Below are 25729 nucleotides of genomic sequence, written 5' to 3'. Positions count from 1 at the left end.
CAAGATTAGAAGAATAGTAAGAGAATACTGTGTGCAATTGTGGGACAACAAATATAAAAACCTAGAGGAAATAGATAAGATCCTGGGGAAAAAAGTGAAATTGACTCCCAGATTTTTAAGAAGTTAAAAATTAGACCAATTAACACAAAAAAGACTGAAGATCATTGAAATTTTACCACTGACAAAAGGCACAAGGACCAGATGGGTTAAGAACTGGGTTTTAACTCACCTAAAAAATAACTCCAACTTTTTAAAAACCATTTCTAGATCACTTGGAAAAAAAAAAAAAAAAGATGGGAAGCACACCACTTCTTTTATGAAGCCAAAGTAACTTTAATACCAGTCCCCCAAAAGAAAATGATTCTAAATAGAATATTAACTAAATAAATCCCACAATGTAAGAAAACAATGATTATACCGTTGTTATCATATAACCACGTGACCAATAATTAAATAATTTAAAAACTCTCCTTGGCCAATCACCCCTGAGCCGCTTTCTAGACTATACTTTGTCCTTGGGCCCTGCCCTTATCCTTGATGGGCCCACATGGCCCAGTTTTAGAGAGAATCTCCTACCCTTGGTATCTGATCACCCTGGCCTACCTTCTGCAAGAATCCTGTTAGGTCAGTTTAACAAGAATTCCCCCTACCCTGGATGTCCCTCTCCCCAGCCTCCGTTGGCTATAAATCCTCCCTTTTCCTTGTGTCTGAAAAGGACACCTATACTTACGTGTCCACTTAGGTGTCCTTTCCCCTGTTGCAATAGTCCTGAAGAAAATCTGTTTTTTTTCCACTTTAACTACTATCTAGCTCTGGTTTTCTTTCATGATATCAAACCCAACATTCTCTAAACTCTGTTAATTATATATTATATGAACACTAGTTCTAGGCAATATTAGTGGATGTTCCCAGACAAAAGGCTTTCCATGGCCAGCTAAGGCTGGGAAAGATCTCTTCTCTAGGAGATCTCAGTGAGGGCATGTTAGACTGAAAGGCTTATGGTAAACAGATTTGCTTACTTGAGGACAAAAGGTTTTTGTCGGTTTTTTTCCCTTTATTGCTTTTATTGTTGTGTTAAGAATAGTGATGTTGTTGTCCTGCATCACAGTGTTCCTCGGGGAGATGAGGTTCAGTGGCTTCGGTCCCCACTGTCTGGTGCCCCTTTGTCCACCTAGGGGTTTGCCCTCTCTCTTCACTGCCTCCTTTCGTTTGAGATCTCAGTTTACTAGTTTCCTTCCTTTCTGACACACTATTTTGTCAGACCTCTGCTGTCTTACACCTACAAATAGAACCAGAGTTGGCTCAAGGCTATAGCCCTCTGTTGGAGGAGATCCTTGAATCAGTCTCTCCTCCTCCCTGGCTTATTGCCCATTTTCAAGTTGACTTGGCATCTTTTCACTCTCAGAGAGACCCTCATTTCTAGGACGCAGGACCAGTCACTCTGGAAGTTTCTAATGCTGCTGTTTTCTCCTGGACCAGGTTTTTACTAATGATAAGACGGAGGAGTGTGTGAAGCTCACAAGTCTGTATTTGTTTGCCAAGAACGTGCGGTCTTTGCTTCATACTTACCACTACCAGCAGCTTTTCCTTCATGAATTTTCCATGGCCTATACCAAGTACGTCGGAGAAACACTGCAACCCAAGACGTATGGCTACAGTAGTGTTGAGGAGCTCTTGGGAGCGATCCCACAGGTGGGTGTTTTCTCAGTTTCTTGGAGGGTGTCCTCCTGGAGAGCCACAGGCTCACTCTCGGACAGAATAATGGACCTGCAGGCATTTTGAACTGATCCTTTCAAAACGTACATACCGTTGGAGAAAAATGAATGATTTTAGCATTTCTCCTTCGTTCTGCAAACCTTCATTAAATTCCTAGGTGCCAGGTGGGTGAGTCCCAGACCCTGCCCTCAGAAAGGTATGGGGTAGTGGAGAGTCCAGACATCTGAGCAGGTGACAGGCGGTGTGGTCGGTGCAGCCGTCGGTGGGCACACCGAGGACGACCAGGTCCGGGGGATCCCAGAGCAGAGTCCTCACGATGTGTAGAAGTTAATTAACCACGTGACGAAGAGGGGAGAGGGCAGACAGTGTGAGCAGATGCAGAGCAGCGACAAGTAGTGTGGAGCTCCCGAGCTGGAGCCTCTCAGCGAAATAAGAGCTCAGTTATGGAGGCCAAGACTCTGTGGAGAGAGGCGAGGAGCCTTGGGGTTGCTGTAGGAAGTGCCATGGGGCTGCTGTCCATGGTGGAGTTGAGAGAACCAGGAGGAGAGGAGGAGCCTGGCAAGGGGCCTGCCACTGCGGAGGCCCAGGTGAGCGCTCTGCTGGGCTTGAGCCTGAGTAAAGGAAGTAGGAAAGGACACGAGGGTAGGATAGCTTGGGAGCCGAGATGAGGGACTTGGTGACAGATGCACGTTGGGGGGCTCTGGGAGCCAAGGGCCACTGCTGCCTCTCTCTTGGTGGGGGTGGGGGCAGCGTTATTAGGTCGGGGCCTTTGTTTTAGGGTCAGGATAATGAGCTTAGCTTGAGGGGCGTGGGAGAGCCCTTAATTCTTTTAAGGTGCATTTAGTATCTGGAAAAAATGGTAAGAGCTCCCACATGAGAACTAGCTTCATTTATATACCAGCACTGGTGTTTGGGAGGTGATGTTTTTAAAGAGTCATAAAGAGTAATTTTTAAGCTGAGTCTCACAACTTCTAAGACTACAGCTTTTTATAAGCGGCATGTTTCTGCCAGCCTCTGTTGCTTTAAAACAAAGTGTAGAAAAATTTTTCTTGGCGTTAATTTGGTCTTTAAGTCCTAGTATGTTTAAGTATGTTACCAAACACAGTAGATCACACTCTTCCTGAATTTTAGGGCTTATTTCCCCTCCTTTTCCACTGCTTAACCAGTAGTATGTCTTGTGTGCAGGTGGTCTGGATAAAAGGACATGGTCATAAGAGAATTGTAGTGTTAAAAAATGACATGAAAAGTAAGTAAGCCCCATCCCGTCCCCCTTCAGAAGCCCCATGTCTCGCCCTGATCCCCCTTTGATGGGTGCTCTCTGTCTTCCAGGTCGTGTGAGTTCACTTGGTCTCCCCTCTGCCAGTCATGAAACCCGGCCCTCAGCTACCGAGCGCATCCTGGAGGTGCCCGAATCTCACACAGCCTTGGAACTCAAACTCGGAGCAGGCGGTGACGGTAAGAGGAAAAATAAAGCAAAGCTGGTGAAATTTTCAGGAAATGGCTTGGGGTAGAGTTGGGGTGGTTTGAGGGGGAAGGACGACACTGGGTCATTTGCATTCCTTAAAGGTAAGTATTCATGCATTTTCCAAAGGAGTCTGGTGTTTGGTTAAGAACAGAGAAAAAACTGGCCTGCATTTGATGGTTGACCGGTTAAGGTTCTTGAAGGATGTCGGTGGCCCCCATAATGACAATAAGCCAGCACAATTCAGATGTTAAAGGAAAAAAGATTCTGACACTTATTAGAATACTTGAAGATGATCACAATGGAGTCAACTCTGCTGCCGTTGGAGCGAGAGATGGAGCTTAGCTCTGAATGCGACAAGGACAAGTGGGGGCTTATAGTCAAAGAGCAGAGCAAGGGGGTCAGTGGCTGGGAAACTACCAAGACGAGACATCAAGGTAGGGGGATTCCTGCCGACCTAAGAGGATTCTTGTTAAAGGCAGGCCAAGGACTTAGACATCAAAGGTTGGGGGTGGGGTGGGATGAGGAACCTGATCAGATATCACAAGCCTGGGGGATTTTTGCTAAACTGACTTCTCAAGATTCTTGTCAAGACTGGACATGGCAAGGACACAAGAGACACAGAAGGCCAAGGTCAAGGTCTGGTGGTGAAGAGGGCTTGGCGGAGCCTGACTCCTGACTAAAGTTGGGTTAGGGAGAGTCTTTGTCACAGGACATCCCTGGGAAAGACTTAATAGTAATGCATTAGGATTACTCAGAACAACATCGAGTCATCCTGATTTTATGTGGAATCTTCTGTGTACTGGATAGAAATCAACTCGCTTGAATTTTGAGTCCATTGCTACATATGAGAATTTTATCTTCATAGGACTCTGCAAGTTGTTAAATAATTACAAGGGCTACTGTGCTCTGTGTTTATAGGATAATCAGCTATGTGGCATTTTACATTTTTACAGAGCACCTGAATGTAGCTCATCCTCTCAAGCTGTCAGCACAGCCTTCAGCAGTAGTAACCTCCATCCTACAAATGAAGAACTGAAATTCCAGGAGGTTAAGTAGCTTACCCAAGAGCACTCAGCGAGGAAGTGACAGAACTGGGACCCAAGTCTTCTAATTCGGAGCTTTTGCTCACTTAACTACTTTCTATGGGTTTTTAAATTTCTCAGCGTTTTTTAATTGCCTCCTTTGTGTTCCTAAGAACACAAATCGGGAGATCCTGGCTGTGGCATTTCATGTACCAAGCGTGACCCAGACCTTTCTGTTAACGGCTTTTTTATAAACCTTGAGTTCTTGAGTACTTCCTGACCTTAAGGAGACGGCAAGCCTCAGGCACAGACCGCGCAGTCCTGAGTGGAGCCCCGCTTGCCTTCTCCTCCAGGGCCCCATCCAGTGGAGCAGGAGCTCCTCCGCCTGACCAACGACTCCCCTGTGGACCTCTTGTGCGCGCCTGTCCCTTCGTGCCTGCCGTCCCCTCAGCTGAGACCGGATCCCGTCATCCTCCAGTCTGCTGATCTCATTCAGTTTGAGGAGCACCCCCAAGAGCCCTCTGGTAGGAGGCACTGTGTCATTGCGGGGTTTCCTCTGTGGCTTTGATTAAACAGTAAACCCTTAATGCTGAGATGTTAACTGATGGGAGTGGGGAGAGACTCTACCTTTTCAGGCACAAATATACCTGTGAGGATTATTCAGGACCCCCTTTTCCTATCAGGGTTCCTGCTCACAGCCCGAGGTGGCTGAGGGAGCAGCAAGCAAGGGAACGATGGTGGTCTTGAGGGGCGCTGCAGCTGCACTGGGGGTGGGGACCCCACGGGGGAGCGTGCAGGGGCTTCCTGGGCTGTGCTGCCCACCTTTGGAAAGTGCAGCAACTCCAGCGGCAGCCTCTGCCCGTCACCAGACATACACGTCACCCCCGGTCTGGGCCAGAGTTGAACGACTCCAGAGGGTACTGGGGCTTCGTGGGACTGTGAATAGGGGAGGGAGGGCACCTGTGTCTCGTGCCCCAGCTTGTGCCACAGCTCGAGATAGCACGGGCCCCAGGCTGCTCGGCTAGGAAGAGGCAGAGCCAGGATTGGAGCCCCAGGGCTCTTGTCTTTCTGTCGTGTCCCTGGCCTCCTGAGAGGCCGGCCCACCTGCTCTGTCGAGGTCCTTCCCTTGTCGTCTCCTCTGTTGGGATGGTCCTTCCCCGCTCTGCTGGCACTGCCGTCCAGGAGATGACCCTGCTGACCACAGGCCTCGGTCTTCTTAGCAGCCTTTGGCACCTTTGGCACCGTCACCCAGTGAAAGAGCTGAGGCTGTTTATCTGGAAGATAGTCAGTGGGGAGACATCTGCCTACCTGGCTGCGGAGCTGGCCCTGGGCCGTGGCGACGGCGGGCTGGTTCCCCTAGAAGCACGGACGTGGTGGGGAACTGACGCTAGCTCTTCCGTGGGTGTGGCCTGGGTGTGTTTAGTGTGCTGAGTTCAGCCATCCCCGTGTGCCGGGGAGAGAAATAATCTGAGCGGTGCTGGCAGTTCTGTCCGTTATTCTCCCCAGCGAGGGTCAGCCTGAGAGCTGAGCTGAGGTTCTGCCTCCCCGCCGTCACCCTCAGCCTCCATGTGCCTCTGGTGCGGGAGCCCCTTGCACACGCAGTGGCAGTCCGAGGTATAAGGACACATCACTTCCAAGCAGTGTGGCTCTGTTCCTACAGCAGGCTAGTTACTTGTGGCTCAGCCGGAGAAAGAGCAGCCTGTGCGCGCTCTGGGAAAAGTGGCTGCTTCACTTCCTGGATTTTTGAGGGTGCTTCTGACTCTGTGCAGTTCTCCCCTTATCTCTGCTTGCCCTGCTCCCCCGTCCCCCTCCCCAGCCCCATCTTGGGTCCACGTAGAGCACGGTCCTCTGTCAGTGGAATAGGCCAGGGCCCCCTGGTACCAAGGCCTCTCCTGGTTTAAAAGTCTTTAGGTCACATGTGGCTTATGGGTCCTTAACTACCTGACAGAGAGAATGAATGGGCAGAGAGAGTGGAAAAAAATGTTTTTAAACCACTGCACATTGATTTGTAGCCAAAAACGAAGGTGTCTGAAATTTTGTAATTCAAGGGAGACCTGAGATGAAGTTTATAAATGTTTGACTTATGTGACACATAATATTGGCTACAGAGCTAATAAGTAAATTATGGCATAGGTGTGACATTTGGGGATTATTTTTTTCAGAAAGGAGAAAAACTGAAAACAAACACTTCTTGCAGGTCCTAGAACTGAATGTGTTTGCTTTCCTGTGTTTACAGAAATTATGGTTTTAAACCAAGAAGAGAAAATGGAAATTCCAATACCAATAAAGAACGAAAACCTGCCCTCTGATTCCAGCTCACCTGGCGTCTCAGCAGCCGTCCCAGTGCCTCCCTGCCTCTCCACGGAAACCCCTGAGTCGCTGCTCAGCAAGGAGCCTGTGGAAAGCCCGGCCAAAAAGCAACCCAAAAACAGAGTAAAACTGGCAGCCAACTTTTCCTTTGCACCTATAACCAAGCTTTGAGTCTCGTTTTGAACATAGAATTAGGATGGGAAAGCACTGTCTGATTCTGCACACAAAAGTGGGTTCAAAGAAACCTTTTCTGTTTTAATGAAGACCCCCTAGAAACCAGTTACTTCATCTTTAGACATATTCCATAATGTTTTGTTTCTTTTACATTGACACAGCTTTGAGCTGAAGTTTTTCTTTCATTCTTTCCCCCACTTATTTGGAAAAAAAAAAAATTCTGTCATTTGTTAAAGAATCCTTAATATATTTTAACAAATTTTTGTTAGTGACCATGAAGCGTAATGGTGTTCTGTAAGAAGACAGCAGTGAGAACTCAGCAAGAAGGAAGTGGTTTTACTTCCATCAAGCCATGTCAGTGGTAAAATCTTACATGTAGCATAATATAGTCTCTAAGCCTTTGCTTACTGATGTTTTCAGACAGTATTAATCAAATGCATGAGGTGTCTTTGAAGCAAAGCCTGTTCTGTGATCCTGTGCAATCACAACACTGAAGGAGAAGGGTGGGCGAGGCAGGAAGAATGTATTTTCTGGTTGGATGTGAAGGCTCCTGGCTTCCATGTGACTTGTAAGCGTGCCTTGTTTTTTATTTAACTATGTCTGTAGTTGAAAAATGTGGCTTCATCACAGATTTTTTAAAATATTTCCACTTTGGGGTTCCATTTAGGAGCTTTCTAGAAAGTCAAGGATGTTTTAAGCTTCCCTTTTAAGTTCCAGTTTGATATGGATTAGGTTAAGGAAAAGGAGATGGTCTTGGTGTCATGAATTTAAAGTCAGCATTTGAATTCCAACACACATTATTGTGTGTCGAGAGGCAATGTTGGGAAGAGAGTCTGATTTTCTAAAATATGCATCAAATGCATAAATTACAAATCAGAGCTGAGGAGGGAGGTGCTTTAACAGGAACGGTATCAATGCTCTTTCCACTAGGAAGAGACAGAAATTCTATCTATACATAGGAAGGCCAAGGTTGATCAACTTAACCTTGTATTCATAATTTTAAAGCTGGTTTTGGTAGCTGGGAAGCTTTGTGTGTGAGTATTTGTGTGTTTGTGTCTGTTAACTCAGTGTCTTTTAATAGCGTCTGCTTTTACTCTGTTACTTCTCGCTGTTGGAAGCATGTGTGGGTTTTTTTGTGGTGTCTGATGTTGGCATTTGGGAAAAGCCAGCTTTTGAGGGAGCACTGCCCTGTGGAATGACCTTCGCCTTGAGGTGGCTGAGGCATCCGGTGACCGGCGGCCTCTTACGCCTCCTGGAGAAACCTGACATTTACAATGGGTTGTATTTGTTGGGCAAAAAGGCGGATTCGTTCATAGAGCAGAAAAAACCTGTAGGCATAAGGTCTTCCACTAGTTAGATGGTTTCTTTTGGGGAAATGATTATATTTTGTAACTTCTAGAAAGCCAGAAAATGGGCTCTGATTTTATAGCCAGCATTTTGATAAAATGCCACAAGATAAGGGCTATTGAGAGATTTTTACAAGTAAGATTTTTTGTTCCCCAAATCTTTTAAATGAAGCCAGTGATTCCCAGTTCTCAGCACATGGCCCCAACCAAGATGGAACGGCCCTGGGAAAGCCTTCTAGGCATCATGGCACTCTTGAGTCCTCCCAAAGGCATTTCCTCTACTGACACAGTGTGACAGGAAGTAAAATGCAAAGGTGCACTTTTTTTTAAGAAGCTTTTAAACAGTGTGACAAAGTTGGTGTTGAGAACATCAGTGGCCTTATTCTGAGATTTCATAAGGCTGAGTTTGCACACGTGGACTTTAGTTTTGCTCGAAGGTAAAGAATGTGGACTTTAAAGATGTAAGAGGCACCATTACAAGTCACTAGGTACAGCCTCAAAGAGCAGCTTCTTTGGGCAACAGACAAAGAAGAGACTGGAGTTGTGCGCTGTGGTGTGGGTGTGGTTGAATCGTTCACTGGAGTCACCTGTCAGCCTGGGACGTGTGTGTGACTCCAACAATCGCTGTTTGAAGATGTGAGAATACAGCGAAGCTCGTTGTGTTCGTAATGTACTCCACAATGGCCAGTCCAATTGCTATCTATTTTTTTTATCTAGAGGTTTAATTGAATGATGTGACAAAATGATGTATGAGAATTAAGACAATGAAATTCTTTATTTCTGGGTGGAAAGATGTACCAGATTAGATTTATCTGTTTAAAAAAAGACAAAAGTTATCACCAAAACCCCCTTTCCCATCTTGCACTGTTTGTTTTGGATTGAGCTTGGGGGAAGAGATGTTTTTCTTAACTGTCTACTTTGTTTGAACACTTTTTCTGTGGTTCAAGTGCTGTTTTGTGTGTTGGGACCAAACAGTTGTCAATAAACTTTAAAAGCAAGCATCAAATTTGAGTTTTCCAAGTGAGTGTTTTGTTTGTTTGAGGGGGGCGGATTGTATACCAGTCCAGTTCTGTCAGCTTCTCATCCCTTCTGAGAATCTGTGAGATGGAAAGCAAATTGGTCTGTCGTCTTAGAGCCTCTTTGAATTTGGCATCTGGCCCTGGCAGGTGACTGGACTATTGGCCCTTCGTGGTCAGGACCCTCCAGGGTTTCCAGCCTCGCTCCAGCTCATAATCGTTTGGGGAAAATACAATAAACACAAATACCCTCCAGTTATAAAACTTGGGATAATTCCTAGGAACTCTCTCCCTGGGAAAGAAATCCATTTTGCAGGCTACCTTGGTTTTGGTCACTGCCAAGCATGCTTTTTGAATAGCCTGTTTGAAAAAGACTTCTTTCACACATTGCACTGTGAAGCCCTTTTCCTGAGACCACTGTTACTCCCCACCCACTCTCCACCCCCGTCTCCAGATTTTGAAAGGACCCAGAAGAGACTTGAATGTTTGGGTAAATTGCTTCTTGATGAAGTGCAGTTTTTTTAAAGTTCAACGTTAAAAGTCTCTTAAAAACCTCTGGCAATCCTTTCAAAACACCTTTCACGGTAGCCAGTTTTTGCCAGAAAACTTGAGCAGCCACTGTGCCCCTTTAGAGGGGGCAAGGAAATTTGGAAGGTCTAGATTTCAGGTTGAAACAGGGCGTCACATTTATCTTTGTGCAATTCCCATCTGGTCTGGAGATGGCAGCCTAGCAGACGTGGTCAGAGTGAAAGCAGACCTGTCCACACAGAGGAGATGGATGTGACCTTCTAGGACCTGACTTCAGATGTGCAGTTGACCTGTGTGTTCCCTTTACCATGAGGAGCCTCATGCTTTGGGACTTAGCTTCTCTGGTTTCTAGCTGCTTCATATGGGCAGAGTCCGAGTCATCAGAAGCACCCCTGTCCCTCCTGCAGCAGGGACCTGCTATAGTCCCCGTTTGCGGGTGGGGACAGGTCACATATTGGCTCTAGGGCTGGGGAGGAGCAGGAATCCTGGCTCTGCCCCATAAACCAGCATTCAGCAAGGTCTCCATCACTGCTTTGCTTGACCTCACGCCCTCCTGTATGGCTATACTTCAGGCTCGTACAGTTGCTGGCCAATCTCCCAGCTGCTAATGTGATTACAGCATCAGCCTGGTCTAACTAACTAACGCCACTCTTGGGGGAGACATGCAGTGGAGACTGATCTAATTTGCTTGTATGGATTAATACTTCAAGGCTGAGTGTCGAGTCTCCTCTTTCCCAGGAGAGATCTAGTCTCTCCCTGGGAGGTAGGCAGCCCTGGGGCACAGCTTAGGTTGGAATATGAGGAAACCTGGTCGCCTTTGGGATGCAGTCGGCAAATTATAGAACTGGTGGGAAAACGAGCCCCTCAATTTTCAGGTGTGTGGGACAAGATCAGAGATTGAGGGCCAGAACTTTCCTCAGCAAGATGAAGAGAAGGATTCACATGTCCTGGGAAGGAAGGATTTGGAAATGGGGAGAATTTAGGGTTCAGAGGAGGAAAGGAGAAGAAGCATCTGTAGGTGAAGCTAAGGACCTGGCCACTGGGCCCCTCATCCCACATTGGTGAACCAGCTAGGGGCGCTGCAGTGGTCAGGGTGGCCCTTCCACCTCTGCCCGAAAGCCTTCCCGATGCGGGGCCTGGTGTGAGAGAACCCTGACCCTGCCCCCACCCCTTCTCCCTCGCAGACCTGAGTCACAGTGAGTGCAGACAGACCCCCCCACAGGCTGTAGGGGCCCAGCCCTCGGTGTTAGCTGAGCCTAGTGTGTCCGGGCCAGACGTGGAATCAGGAAAGAAGTTTCGGAAAAGAAAGCTCTGTTCTGAAGTGGAATCCCTGTTTCGTTTCTGTACGTGGGGAGACCAGTGATGCTTTGCACATGGTCTCTGAGGCTTGGCCTCTGCTGACCTCCTGCATCTCCCCCCGCCCCGCCCCCCGAGGGCCCTGGGTTCTGCTGGCTGTCAGCTGGAAGCCACCTGCAGACCCTGGAGGCCGCCCACAGTTCCCGGCCACTTGGGCTTCCTCAGAATGGCAGCTCAGTTCACCAAGCCAGCAAGGAGAATTTCCAGTCCTCTAAGAGGGAGGCTTGTATAATGTAACCTAATCAAGGAAATGACTTCCCATCACCTTTGCCAACTTCCATTAGTTAAAAGCAACTCATAGTTTCAGTAGATGAATTTACATGGATGATACGCAAATTTACCCGTAGTTGATGAATTTGAGTGAGTGACTGACATCAGAGGCCTAAGACATCCAGTTTCCAGCTCCTGGTGCGGGAGGAAAGGGATCCCTGGGCTGGGCTCAACCTTCTGAGGGTCAACAACCAAGCTTCAAAGCTGCAAGGCCTTAAAGACTGACCAACCCAACCACTCTCCACCCCCATGGTGAGGTGACAGATGGGGACAGTGAGGCTGGAGAGGGTGAGCCGTTGCCCAAGCCACTCTGTGGCACAGCTGCGCCGGAGTCCCTGTCTACACAGCTCCGAAGTCTAGTCTTTCTTGAGCCCCAGTGGGTGCCAGGCCCTGAGCCAGTTGTGAGTAAGACACAGGTGAGTAAGACACAGGCCTCCCCCATGGCAGCAGGGCTCTGCACTCAGACAGGGAGACCAGAGAGGGCAACAGGATCACCAGGAAAACATGTTTAAGATGCAGATTGTCAGCTAAAACTGAGATAGGCTGGGACCTGGGACCCTCCACAGGAGTGCTTGTTCCTGCCCCTGGACAAACGTCTCCTTGAGCAACAGATACCAAGAAACTATATAAGGGACTAAAAATAACTGCATGCACGCGCAGTCGGGGCAATGATGAACAATAAGATACAAACAGGCCACAAGCCAGCTGCCACTTCTGATGTGCCAGGAGCAAAAGCAGGATACTGTACGTGATTCCTGTACACAGCACCACCAAGGGGGTGGGCACACCACCTAAGCCACCCTTCCAGTGGACCCACCGATCTGCCCCCAACCTCACCCTATTTAAGGAACCAGCTCGCCAGCCCTTGGAAAGCAAGCAAGGGCACCTGTTTCTTGTTTTCGTTCCCTTGTGCTTGCAGCATGAGTCCCAGTAAAGCCTTGCCTGAATTTCTCGTCTGGCCTCTTATCAATTTCTATTGATTAAAGGGTTCAAGGGCCCAGGTCAGCAAAAAAAAACCACCGGCCTAGGCTCTTCAAAGCTGTCAGGGTCATGAAAGACAAAACGACTGAAGGAGGTTAAAGAGACGGGGCAACACACAGCACACTTGTTCCTGGACCAGATTCTGTATAGCAGAGGAGGAGAATAATGGAAAATATTGGGACAATCAATAAAATGTAAATGCTAGATAACAGTGTCGTGTCACTGGACTTTGCAAATTGTTCTGTAATAAGAAAGAGAACCCTTGTTCTTTAATACGCGCTGAAGGATTTAAGGGAGAAGCAACATCATGTCTGCAGCTAAAGTCATTCTTGGAAAAAAGCACGTAGAGAAAGGGAGTGATGAAGCAGACGTAGCAAAACGCTAGCAATCACTGAATCTGAGTCAAAGGGTGTACAGGGATTCTTTGTACTGTTTTAAAGACAACTTCTATAAATTCAAAATTATTTCAAAATATGGGAGTTCCCTGGTGGCCTAGTGATTAGGATTCTGGGCTTTCACTGCCGTAGCCCAGGTTCAATCCCTGGTCAGGGAACTGAGATCGCAAGCCGCGCGGCATGGCCAAAAAAAAAAAAAAAATTTTCAAAATAAAAAATTATCTTAATATTGTCGAACAGGCTCCCAGGCCTCTCTGGGGGTTGAGGACTGAAAGTGTGGCCCATAGGCTCGGAGCTGGCTGGCCCAGGGCCACGCTTTGTTCAAAGACTAAAGCCACAGAAATGCTTCCTCGGGGGTTTCTTCTCTCCAAATGCATAGATTGTGGTTCACATGGGTAAACAGTTGCTGTTCGAACCTGAACAAACAGCTCTTTGGTAAAGCAAGTCAAGAGCATGCTAGAGGCCCATGGGGGACTGACAGTCCTAGAACCACTGCATTCCTTTCAGGCCTGAGCTGCCCACGGGGCTGGGCCAGATGTCCAAGAGAGAAGGGGACACAGAGAACTGAGTCAGCCCAAGGGCTCTGAGTTCTGTCCTGGCTTCAGCAAGCTCGCTGGTGACCTTAACAAACCCCTTCCCTGCTCTGAAAGCCTGTTTGTTATTCTCCATTTTTTTTGTTTTGGCTGCGTTGCGCGGCATGTGGCATGTGGGATCTTATTTCCCCCACTAGGGATCGAACCCGCACCCCCTGCAGTGCAAGCGCAGAGTCTTAACCACTGGACCGCCAGGGAAGTCCTGTTTCTTAGTAAAAGACGGCAGACACTTGTTTTTAACTTCCCAGCATCTCTTCTCTCCTCTTCTGGCACAACTGGGCTGACATCACACTCTGTCCCCAGAGTCAGTCTTTGGACCCCAGCTTGGCTGAGAGAGATCTGCACCCCCTGGTCCAGCAAGTGATTTGGGGCTGCGCGTGTGACCCTAGCCAGGCCTGGGAGACTCCAGGCTAGCATTCTTGTTGAAATCGCTGGATTGTTCCTCCAGAAGGCCCAGGGAATGGAAGCCGGGAGCTATAGCTGGGGCCACACAAGGACAAAGCCAGCACGAGGGAGGTGGGATGGAGAGGTAGCAAAACATGGAAAACAGGCCCAGGTAGACATCGTTTGAATCCCTGGACCTGCTGGTACCCTAGACCTCGGGACATCCCAGCCCAGGAGCCAGGAAGTGCCCTTATGTTTTGCCTGTTTGGCTTCAGTTTGGGTCTTTTACAACCAAAAAGATCTGTTAAAAACAAGACAACAGGCCCTAAATGGAGTCACTTACGCTAAGCCCCATGTCACCAAAACAAGACATCACTACAGTTTCAGCCCTAACCAGTTGATTAGGAATCGTCATCTGCCTGATGGCCCCCTGTCATCCCCTGAAGGAAAGCGACCTTGCCATAATCTCCCTGCTGTTCGGTCTGGGGTAACATCCTTGTCCCGTTCCCTTCTGCCTATAAAAGTCTCATTTTGTACAGTCCCTCAGAGTGCCTTTCTATCTGCTAGTTTAGATGTCGCCTGATTCATGAATCGTTGAATAAAGCCAATAAGATCTTTAAAATTTATTTAGTTGAATTTTTTTTCTTAAACAAATCCCAATGCAGAGAGTTCTAGTTCCACACGGGGGATGGAGGGGGGCACTGAGAGGTTCCTGCAGCCCAGGAGAGCCCTCTGGGTGGGTGGCCCCCCGCCCACACGCTACCCCCCACTCCTCCTCCAGCTCCTCTCCCTGCCACGTCTTGTTGCTGAGATGTGTCCTCCCTCAGGACAAGTCCCTGTGAAACAGGAGGGAAGGGGGCAGGGCACAACCTTTAAAAGAGTGACATAGCCTGAGGACACGACATAAACTGATTAGAGCCAAATAGGTCCAAGATGGAGGATGAGTCGACTTCCACTAGACTTTAAGTCTCCTCGTAACACACCAGCAAGCTAAATGACACACCCACAGGTGCCACAACAGTTCCAAGGCCAGACCATAAAGGTCAAAACGTGGGCGGTGGCCCAATTTCGGGAAATCCCTGCCCCTTCCCCAAAATAGCTGGAATACTCCCACTCATTAGCCTATGAAATTACCCACTGCTATAAAAACTGACAACCAGGGCTTCCCTGGTGGCGCAGTGGTTGAGAATCTGCCTGCCAATGCAGGGGACACGGGTTCGAGCCCTGGTCTGGGAAGATCCCACATGCCGCGGAGCAACTAGGCCCGTGAGCCACAATTGCTGAGCCTGCGCGTCTGGAGCCTGTGCTCCGCAACAAGAGAGGCCACGATAGTGAGAGGCCCGCGCACTGCGATGAAGAGTGGCCCCCGCTTGCCACAACTAGAGAAAGCCCTCGCACAGAAACGAAGATCCAACACAGCCATAAATAAATAAATTAATTAAAAAAAAAAAAAGAGAGAGAGAGAGAAAGACATTTCCAGAGAGGAAATATTTTTTTAAAAAATCAAAAAACTGACAACCCCATACCCTGGTGCCTTTCTCACCTTCTGAGATGGCCCATGCTCTGTCTGTGGAGTGTGTATCTCTCTAAACAAATCCACTGCTTACCTATCACTTTGTCTCTCACTGACTTCTTTCTGCCACAAGACATCAAGAACCTGAGCTTCATTAAGTCCTGAGACCGGGTGTGTGACCTCAGTTAAAAGATTGTGGGTTCAAGTCCCAATCTGGGTTTTGGCTGGGTTCGAGCCCCAGCCCGTGGGCCCAAGTCCCAATCTGAGTTGCACAGTTTCACCGGCACCCCAGACTCCATTAGCCGCCCCCTCCCATGTTCCCACAGCCTCTGTGCTCACCCCATCCTAGTGCGACAGAGGAAGCCCACAATTCTTCATGACAACTCAAACCTGATGCTGGGACTTTTCCTGAGAGAGGAACCATGAGGCATGTGTATCTTATCAGGAGAGAAATCAATCATCTTTGTGGGTGGCAGGTGAGCCTGGAGCTGGCTGGCAGCACAGCTGAGCCTTCTCTGGAAATGCAAAGGGGATGCAAGTTGAGGTCAGTGGCGAAGGCTGGAGGGAGCTGAATTGTTCCAAGAAAGTGAAAGGGAAATTGCTGGTGGAGAGGCCTGGGGATGGGGTGAGCAAGAGGGTGGCCGGTGGCAGAGCTGATGGAAATGGGAATCAAAAGAGTCCAGCATCACTGGTTTGTGGGGCTGTGATGCAAACCCCCTCCCACTTCCATAATCCTTCTGGAAGGTCGGGAGACCTTGAGCAGCATGGTTTTGAAACCGAGAAGGACCCTGTGGGGCTTCTGGGCATGGAAGTCTTTCTGTCCCCTGTTTCTTGTTTGTAGGGAATAGACCCCAGCCTTCATGACCTTCCCTGAGTTCCAAAGGGCAGATTCGAACAGTTGCTAATCAAGGGAGGAACAGCCAAGAAACCACCTGAGGCAAGATTAAAGGGACCAGAGAAGCTCATCAAGATTAGGAGATGCACTACCTGAGACAAGATTAAGGGAGTGCAAGCCCTGCACACACCCTAATGTTGTCAGCAGCCCCACCCTTGAACTATTGCTATAAAACTCATCAAATCCTCCTGGGTTGAGACACACAATTTTGAGAGGCACGAGCCTGCTGTGTCCCCCTTTTCCTGGCAAAGCAATAAAGCTATTTTTTTCTACTTCACCCAAAACTCTGTCTCCAAGATTCGATTTGGCACCAGTGCACAGAGGCTGAGATTTCAGCATCAGTTTCTGGGGCTGAGTTCCACGTGGACTTGGCAGAAGTAGAGGGAGGGGAAGGGTGTGGGGAGGACATGAGGGGTGTAGAGAGTGGATGGGGGTGCAGTCAGGGTCAGGTGTGACTGTGGAACTATATGCCCAGGATGGTGCAGACATTGGGGAAGCACGTGGAACGGGCCTTGACCAACATTTAGGTTATAGCAACTTTTGTCATATGGCAGCGTGTCCACAGCTCTGCTCACTATCAGCTTCATGAGGGCAGGACCCGGGTTGGGCTCACTCACCCTGCATCCCCAGCCTCCAGCCCTCCAAGAACCGCAGGCAGGTTTGGGCAGCCTTTCTGTTTTTCCAGCTTCCTACATGCAGATGTAGGCAATAATAATCCACTTCGCCCCGTGCCTTGCTCTAACCCCTTCCCATGCACCATCTCGTTTACCCCCACCCACCCCCGTGGTTCTCTCCATTTCACAGATCTGGACACTGAGGCCCAGAGAGGTGAAGGAACGCCCCCAGGCTTACACAGGGAGTGGTCAATCTTAACCCCGGCAGGCTGACACCAAGCCGGAGCCCTTCCTCACTTTCTAGCTTCCCTTCCCTGCGGTTAATCCCGCTGGGCAGTGGGTTTTGTTCTTAAAACCGGTGCAGAGTCCTCCCCTGCCCTCCTGTTTGATGCCGGTCTCCCTCCCTAGAACGTAAGGTACACGAAGGCAGGACTGTCCCACTCTGATTCATCGCTGTGTTCCCTGGTACCTGCCAAGGGAGGCATTCACGAGCAGAATTCACGAACACATGAAGGGAAAAGTGACTAGACATTTGCTCCTCAAACCAGCTTTCCTGAGAGTCTCGCCCCAGCCCCTGATGGCCATCCAGCTGTCCTGAGTCTTGGCTGGTGGCCTTGGGCACGTTGTAACTGCTTCTTCTCAAGCTGCAGATGAGCTGAGTTGTTGAGCCCCTGCAGCCCAGGGCTGTCCAGCCAGCACGGAATGGAAAGGTTCATAAGAGCCTCTGCGGCTGCTGGCATGGCCATGAGTCACCTCTAATTGAGCACAGCTCAACAGGGAGTGGGGTGGTGATGCTGCTGGGATTAGAAATGAGAAATAAACACCTGGGCCTGGCTCTCACCCCAGCTCTCAGACTCGAGTCCTGGCACTCTACCACTTACATGCTGTGTGACCTTGGGCTAGTCACTTCCCCTCTCTGAGCCTCAGTTCCCCATCTGCCACATAGGAGTGATGAGCCCTCCCTCCAGCGGGATAGAGTGTAAGGGAGCACTCCCTGCCTGATGCATCTGGCTCCCACGCCAGCGCCTTGCCAAAATTCTCGCAGCAAGCCAATCCTGTTGCAAAGTCCTGTAGGCCCTTTTCATAAAATTCTTATGGGTGCGTGACCTCTGGGTCAAGTTGGATGCTGCGGCACACACCCTCCTTGACATCGCCTGGTGTTCCTTCTTCCTTCCCAGCTGCTCCTACTCAGTCTGTTCCCTTAAACGTTGGTGTGATCAGGGGTCTGAAGTTGGAGGAGCAGTGAGGAGGGAGGTGGGAGAGACACACAGGGGCTAGATTGAGTAAGGCTTTGAAAACCAGATCCAAGCCCCAAGACTATGAGGATGGAGGGGGAGGTGCAGGAGAGTTTTAAACTGGGAAGCAACACACCCGGATAGATTTGCACTGTAAGGAGGCCATTTTGGCTTCAAAGTGGTGCACAGGTAGATCAGAGAAAGGCTGGCAGGGAATCTGAGACGTTCTTGGCACGAGAATAACGTGTGAAGGTCCAGGAGAGGTGCCAACAGAGAGCATGGCCAGAAGAACCAAAATCCCAAAGAAGCTTTCTGCGGCCCCAGTTCAAAGAGGGATCCAAGCAAGCAGGGGGGATGAGGCTGAGACAGAGGGAAGGGGGCAGGGCACAACCTTTAAAAGAATGACAAGAGCCACTGAGGATACAACATAAACTGGTTAGAACCAATTAGGCCCACAATGGCAGAAGATTTGACTTCCAGTGGACCTTGAGCCTCATTGTACGCTAATGTAATCAGCGTATGATAAATGACACACCCACAGGCACCATGACAGCTCCAAGGCCAACCATAAAAGGCCAAAAAGTGGGTGGTGGCCCAATTCCTGGAAAACCCTGTCCCCTTCCCCCGAAATCGTTGGAATAATCCTCTCACTTATTAGCCTATGAAATTACCCAGCCCATGAAAACTAACCACCCCATATTTTGGGGCCTGTCGCCTTCTGAGGTGGCCCACACTCTGTCTATGGAGTGTGTATCTCCCTAAATAAACCAGCTTTCCCACTTAGTTCTCAGGGCAGAACTACCTGCTTGTATCCCTCACAGGCATCCTATGTGAATAAATCTACTTCTTGCCTATCACTTTGCCTCTTGCTGAATTCCTTCTGCGCTGAGACATAAAGAACCTGAGCTTCAGTAAGTCCTGACACCAGGTGAGTGATTCTACCTAAAAGACCATGGGTTTGAGTCCCAGCCCATGGATTCAAGTCCCAATCTGAGTTTTGGCTGGATTCGAATCCCATCTAAGGTGCGATTGGGTTCGTGTCCCAATCTGAGACCAGGTGTGTAGTTTCAGGAGCTTCAAGGGAAGAAGGAATAGAGGGTTGTTTGTTAGTGGGAGGGATTTGCTTAAACACTGATGGGGAGAGGAAGGACAATTGAGGCTACAGGAGGGGGCCGGGGTTGGGGGAGAATGAATGGCCATCCCACCACTAACTGCCCATGGCATCTTGGACCATTTCCTCATCTACAGAGTGGAAGTAATAAAGTAAGAAGATAGGGCTATGGGGTCCCCAGAGAAAGAGAATCAGGCATGGCTTTCTTGACATGAGAACCCATTTTGACCTAAGCCATTTTGTGATCTAAGCCTGGCCACGATTCTTGCCCTTGAACAGGTCCCAGTCATCAATGATCTTAAGGGGACAAAAGAAGACAGGAACAGAGAAAAGGCAGTCAAACAATAGAGCAGTGATAAAGCGGAGTCCTAGTGCCTCCTCAAGGGCTGTACATCACAATCTGATACAGTCCTTGAGTTCTGCAGGAACTAAGGCCCCCACCCAGGTGGAGGATGGAATGATGAGGTTGACCCTCCTGACTTCAGTCAACTAAGGCTTGGACTCTGTCGACCTTGGGCCCAATTCTATGCTGAATTCTCCTCTGCTCAAGCCCCTTCATGAATATGCATGTACCTTTAGCTTAAAACCTCCCCAATTTTGCTGTTGGGGAGGCACTGCTTTGGGAAAGATCCCTGATGTTCTCCTTGCTTGCTGCAAGTAGTAATAAATCCTTCCTTCTCCTGATCTTTGACTTGGTTGTGTCTGTTGGCTCAACACCCACCAAGAGGCAAACCCAGTTTTCGGGTACCAGTAATAGGATCTGCCTTGTGGGGTTGATGTGAAGAACAGAAAAGAAAGTGTGCGTTCATGTTCAGTGGACAGCGATAGGCTTTCGATAAATGTTTCTCCACTTATCATGGTGTCCCCTCCCAACCAACTTCCAAAAGGAGTAAGTCTGGGGGTGTGGGACCCCGAGGCCTGCAAGGTTTCCCAGCTTTGCAGGCAGCCCTGGTGATCTGGGAGCATCTTGAATAATTACTTTCTTCTGCTCTTCTGTGAAAACCTCAATAAATGGTTCTTGGCTTTAAAAAATCAATAGGAATGGTAGGGCCATAAGTTAGATGTTCCCCAGAGCTCAGTGGGTGTACTAGAGGCAGGATTTTTATGAGGGTTTTGATTTTTTTTGGCTTGTTGGAGCAGTGAGTGACTGCTGTCTAATTGGTCTGAGGTCAGGCCTTCCAGACACACGTTTTCCACCAGGAAGGGAGTGTGGCGGGTCCTTTGCAGCCTGAGTTTTTATTGCAAGAGTGGGAAGAATCTGCATAGCTGGGTTAAATAGTGTCACCCTGAAACCGAGCAGGACCCCATGGGGCTCCTGGGCATGGAAGCCTTTCTGTCTCCTGTTTCTTGTTTGTTGGGAATAGACCCCAGCCTCCATGACCTTCCCTGAGTTCCAAAGGGCAGATTTGAACAGTTGCTAATCAGGGAAGGGAGGGGACGCAGAGACAGGGAAGGAGCAGTGAAGAAACAATAGTGCAGCCTTGGAGAAGGGTCCTGGTTCTGCCTCAAGGGATACACATAAAAATATCTTTGAGCTCTTTACAGAACTAAAACCCCCAATAAATGGAAGATGTTGTCATTCTTTATTCCAGAGAAGACCACCTGAGGCCAGATTAAAGGAACCAGAGAAGCTTATCAAGAGATTACCTGAGGGGCTTCCCTGGTGGCGCAGTGGTTGAGAATCTGCCTGCCAATGCAGGGGACACGGGTTCGAGCCCTGGTCTGGGAAGCATCCCACATGCCGCGGAGCAACTAGGCCCGTGAGCCACAATTACTGAGCCTGCGCGTCTGGAGCCTGTGCTCCACAACAAGAGAGGCCGCGATGGTGAGAGGCCCACGCACCGCGATGAAGAGTGGTCCCCACTTGCCACAACTGGAGAAAGCCCTCGCACAGAAACGAAGACCCAACACAGCCATAAAATAAAAATAAATAAATAAATATTAAAAAAAAAAAAAAAAGAGATTACCTGAGACCAGATTAAAGGAGTGCAGGCCCTGCACACACCCTAATTTTATCAGCAACCCTACCCTAAACCATTGCTCTAAAACTCCTTACCAAATTCTCCTGGGTTGGGACACACAGTTTTTGAGGGCAGGAGCCCACAGCATCCCCCTTTGCCTGGCAAAGCAATAAAACTATTCTTTTCTACTTTACCTAAAACTCTCTCTCCGAGATCTGATTCAGCACCAGTGCCTAGAGGCCGAGTTTTCGGCACCACTCCTGCCCCCAAATTCATGTCTACTTGCCATCTCAGAATGTGACCTTATTTGCAAACAGGATCTTTGCAGAAGTTGTTACATAAGAATCAAGATCTGTCATCCCAGATTTAGGGTGGGCCCTAAATCCAATGACTGGTGTCCTTATAAAAAGAGAGGACCAGAGACACAGACAGAGGAGACCACGTGAAGATGGAGGTAGAGATTAGAGCAATAAAGGATTGCCAGGGGCCGCCAGGAGCTGGAAGAGGCAAGGAAGTATTCTTCCCTAGAGCCTTCAGAGGGAGCACTGCCCTGAGGACACTGACTTCTAGCCTCCAGAACTGTGAGAGGATCAATTTCTGTTGTTTAAAGTATATGCTGGTTGAGGGAATATGTTATGGAAGCCCTAGGAAGCTCATGCAGCCTGGCTTCATGCTTGGTCTAGGGCGGTGCCCTCTGAGGCCAGATGGTGGCACTGGCAGTGGCCTGAGGGAGCCTCTTCAGCTTCATAAGGGCAGGAAGTGTTGTGTGGGCCGAAGCTTGGACTGAAGCAGAAGCACATCAGTGACAGAGCGGGAGTGGCTGATGGTGCACTGCCCACCAGGAGGGGCCATCAAACTCAGAGGTATTTTGTGTCAACTCCAAAGCTGCTGTGACTAGAGAGACCTTCAGGTTAACTTTAGATGCACAAATATTTTTTTAAAATGTGACCCATTTAAATTAGAACCTTACTTCTAAGAGTTTGTCTTAAGGAAAAATCAGAAATTCAGATGAAGATTTATCCCCCTGGATGTTTATCCTGACATTACTTATAATACTGAAACACTAGAAACTGAAAAACTAGAAACAGCTTAATTGTCCAACACTGAGGGACTGGTTAGATAAATTACGATATATCCACAAGATGGATTACTAGGCAGCCATTGTAAATATTAATGAAGAGTGTTTAATGTTTACAAAGAGCTTTTAATGATGTGGCAGAACGATAGTGATACTATGATAAGTGGAAAAAGAAAACTGTTCTAGAACGGTACAATAGGATGCCAATCATGAAAAAAAATTCATAAAAAAAGACAGAGAGGAATATGCCAAAATGTCAGAGTGACTGGAGGAATGATGGGAGTTAAAAAAACAAAAACACTTCTTTATACGTTCTGTACTTTTTAAATGATTAACTATGTACACGGGTTACTTCTATAGTCAAGAAAAAAGTAAAAACTTTAAAAATGCTGTGTACATGGTTTCCATTTTTATTTTCTCTGATGGATGATTGCACATCAGCAAATCTTGAGTTATGCTAACTACTTAGGCCGGTCACGACACACACACACACACGTACAGAGAGGTCACATGGGCTGTGCCGGGCTGGCTGTAGCAAATGTACATCAAGTTACACAGGTGGAATTGTTAGGCTGGTTAAAATACACCACCGAATGATGGGACACGGTTGGGTCAGGCCGCCTCTCCTGCCTGCCATTGTTGTTTGCGGAGGTCTGTGTGTTAGGCTGGTGAGTGGCGTCCTGCTGGCACTCCGTCCATCCGGTGGCCCCCGGGGGTGGAGAGTGCCTGGGTCAGCATCTGCTCTGGGTCCCTTCTCATCTGCCCTTGCCTCGAGTTGGAGCTCCCAGCTCTCTGCTACCTCTCCCAAGTACTAGGTGTGCTCCAGCCGGGGCCCCATCCCCACTCTGCTCCACACACCTGGGACAGACGTTGCAAGGGAAGGAAGAGCCAAGAGCGAACGGACACACTCCTGATACAAGCCGTGCCCAGACACAGGAGGGGAGGAAGCGGGAGATGTGACCACGACACCACACACAAGCTCAGTCTTTACAGATGGGCCCTCTGTGTCTCCAGACACGTGGGCTGTGTGGAGCCCTCCAGGGCACAGCCCCTGGGAGAGGACAGATCGGGGGTGGAGCCGTTTGGGGCAGGCTGACAGCAGAACTAGGAGGGTGGATGGGGGATGTGTCCAACATGGTGCTAGACTGTTGAAAAGTCACGACTATACACACCTGGGGATCATGCCCCCTCCCAGTTCATTCACATGGTGGGTTAGATACAGCTAGATAGAAATGGAGATATACTTTTTCGAGGGAGGACCTTTCCTGGTGGTTGGATAAACAGTGAGACAGACTCCTGGGTTCGGCATGCTCTGGGGAGGGCCATGCGACGGTGAGGGACTCCCTATTGCTACACTCTGTACAGGGCGGCCGGGCCCGCCCGCCGCACCCACGGCCCCTGGCGGCAGTCATGGGCTTGCCTTCAATCCCTTCCGCCTTGGAGAGCTCTTGGGCCCCGGTGAAATGGGGGCTATGAAGACAAGAGGGTGGGAGGGGGGTCCCCGTGACCCCGGGGGCACCCCATGTGGGGGCTACATGATATTGCACTGGGTGGCCCCGCAGCAATCCTTGATGAGCGCCAGCCCCGTCTTGGCTACCGTGGGCTTGCTAGGTGGGGGCTCGGCTTTCTTTTCTGCTCGGGAGCCTGCAGCAAGGTAGGAGAGCAGAGGCAGAGAGGGGAAACAGGAGAGAGAGAGAGGTGAGGTGAGGAGAGCCCTGATCATCTGCAGCCCCAGTTCCATCCCAACCCTGGCCAGGCCTTGCTTCAATGTCACAGATCAGGTGGTGTGGAGAGCTGGCATGCATTTTATATGGTCCTGGTGACTGTTCCCACCTCCCTGTAGGCCCACTGGCTTTCAGTCCTTGGCTTCCAACTATATAGCTTTTAGCCCTTCTCCTATTCTGTTCTCCTCACCATTGTATCTGCCAACCCCAGCACAGAGTCTGGCATTCAAGAAGTATTTGGTGAGTGGATGACAGAAATTTTGTTTAAGTCACTTTAATCTGAGGCCCCATATCTTTCAATTCTGGAAAATACACATTATCTCTTCAGATACCCTCACCTGTCATTCTCTGTTCTCTCTCCTTTTGGAATGTCTATTAAATGTAAGTTGGACCTTATTATTCTAACCTCCATGTTTCATAACTTCTTTTCCGTATTTCCTATCTCTTTGTCTCTTGGTGCTGCATTCTGGGTAATTTCCTCAGCTCTGTCTTCCAATTATATGAATCCTCCCTTCAGCTATGTCTCTGTGTTTAACCCACTGAGTTTTCACTTCAGTGACAATAATTTTTTTAGAAGGCTAATTGTTTGCTAATCTACCTATTCTTTTTTCATAGCATCTTGCTATTTCATTTTGGGTATTATTCCTTCTCATATCTCTTTAATCATTTTAAATATACTTTAGATAGTCTGTTAGTTCTGGTTCATGGGAGGACAGACATCCTCTTTGTTTCATCTACTGACTCCTCTCATGGTGGTTCAATTCTTCATTGGTTTTAAATTTTTATTGAGAGATCATCTTCATGGGGGTTGTTTTTAATCTGTGGGCTGTGTATTATGAGAGCTGAAGAGACTCTGCTAAGGAATTTTGCACTTGCTTTGCTGGGGTCCCAGAGACTTCACTGGTTTTGGATTAATTCTAATGTTTCAACTTGGGATTCCAGCACCAGATGGGTGGTGTATATTTGGACCCCACACTGGGCCTCTTGCATGTGGTGCAGGCTTGGTGTTTTGATTTCTTGCCAGGATTCTTTTTTCTATCCATAATCTTACATAGAAGGCAGGTTTCCTTGCTCCTTCTCCACAGTGTTTGGTGGAGTTTTTCTAGTTTGCCTTTCATGGAAGAGACAGTCCATTGAGGATGCTGGATTTAGGCAGGGACCATGTGGCTTATGATTTTAAGGGCCTGCAGAAGGGACCAGGACCCTTCTATTTCTTTATTCCTTCAAACTGTACTACAGTGTTCTCATGGGATGTTAATGGATAGTCAGGGAAAACTGGGTTTGCTGCTTCAGTTGATAGTGGCAGCTTTTGGGTTGTGTCTTCCTAGCAAGATTTTCTGTCCCTTTTCTTCTGATAACAGCTCATGTCTCTGTGGCTACAGGAGTGGGCATGTGACACAGATCTAGCCAATCACAACTTCTGAGCCTCTTGGTGAGAGTGATGGGCCTAGGAGGTGGGAACATGATCCAAGAAAGGCCAATCAGAATCTTATATATTTAGATACCAGGAGAGAATCACTGGTGTTGCCTTGCTGCTACTAAGTTATGGTTCTAGAGTTCTGGCCCCAGGGAGAAGGCCTGTGTAGTAGGAGAAAATGAAGCTAACATGCAAAGAGGTGCCAAGATGATAAATGGAAGGAAAGCAAGGGTTCTAACAGTGTCCAGTCCCTGAAGCCCTGGTTCCCACTGCTCTTTTTCCAGCAAATCTTCTTTTTTGCTAGGGCCAGTTTGAATTGGGCATCCATTTCTTATAACTCAAAGTGTGGTCTCATTGGGCCAACAAAGAGAAGGCAGTTCCTAGACAGCAGGACCCATTATCACTTTAATATGCTAATGGATATTGGAAGCCTACAAAGACAGGGTCAAATACACAGCATCTCCTAAACTTATTTCACACAGAACCCTTTTTGCTCTGAGTATCTTGTGAGGCTAATATTCTGAGAAGTAAACTTCTGGTTCCATTCCTCCAGTGACTCCAACTCCAATGGAGGCCAAAGCTCCATGGCCCTCAGTCCTCACCTTCTTGCCTCAGTGGCCACCCA

At 48.6% G+C, this 25729-nt stretch overlaps 2 protein-coding genes across 11 annotated transcripts in view; one reads left to right on the top strand and one right to left on the bottom strand.

The window, feature by feature from the left end:
- MARF1 (meiosis regulator and mRNA stability factor 1) overlaps nt 1–9039 on the top strand; it is a 41422-nt gene extending 32383 nt beyond the window's left edge. For all 4 annotated transcript variants that reach the window (XM_059898613.1, XM_059898611.1, XM_059898612.1 and 1 more), the window contains 5 exons: nt 1480–1692; nt 2902–2962; nt 3046–3171; nt 4557–4727; nt 6440–9039. In XM_059898613.1, the coding sequence (XP_059754596.1) occupies nt 1480–1692; nt 2902–2962; nt 3046–3171; nt 4557–4727; nt 6440–6684 (816 nt within the window). In that variant the 3' untranslated portion in view covers nt 6685–9039. The remainder of the gene's footprint in view (nt 1–1479; nt 1693–2901; nt 2963–3045; nt 3172–4556; nt 4728–6439) is intronic.
- Nucleotides 1–25729, bottom strand: part of LOC132349814 (bMERB domain-containing protein 1) — a 199764-nt gene that overhangs the window by 25443 nt on the left and 148592 nt on the right. For 2 of the 7 annotated variants that reach the window (XR_009497751.1, XR_009497750.1), the window contains exon 8: nt 5308–5477. The exons of 1 other annotated variant lie outside the window; for it this stretch is intronic. Coding sequence is in view for 3 of the 6 variants with exons in the window: in XM_059898614.1 (XP_059754597.1) it covers nt 23495–23607 (113 nt within the window). In the remaining 3 variants the exon portion in view is untranslated. Of the gene's footprint in view, nt 1–352; nt 2328–3160; nt 5478–22404; nt 23608–25729 lie in introns of those variants that run through there. 4 more of the 7 variants (XR_009497749.1, XM_059898617.1, XM_059898614.1 and 1 more) reach the window with 4 other exon arrangements.

This window comes from Balaenoptera ricei, chromosome 15 (assembly GCF_028023285.1).
Source record: "Balaenoptera ricei isolate mBalRic1 chromosome 15, mBalRic1.hap2, whole genome shotgun sequence".
Taxonomy (NCBI): domain Eukaryota; kingdom Metazoa; phylum Chordata; class Mammalia; order Artiodactyla; family Balaenopteridae; genus Balaenoptera; species Balaenoptera ricei.
This window is presented reverse-complemented; position numbering and strand designations above follow the sequence as displayed.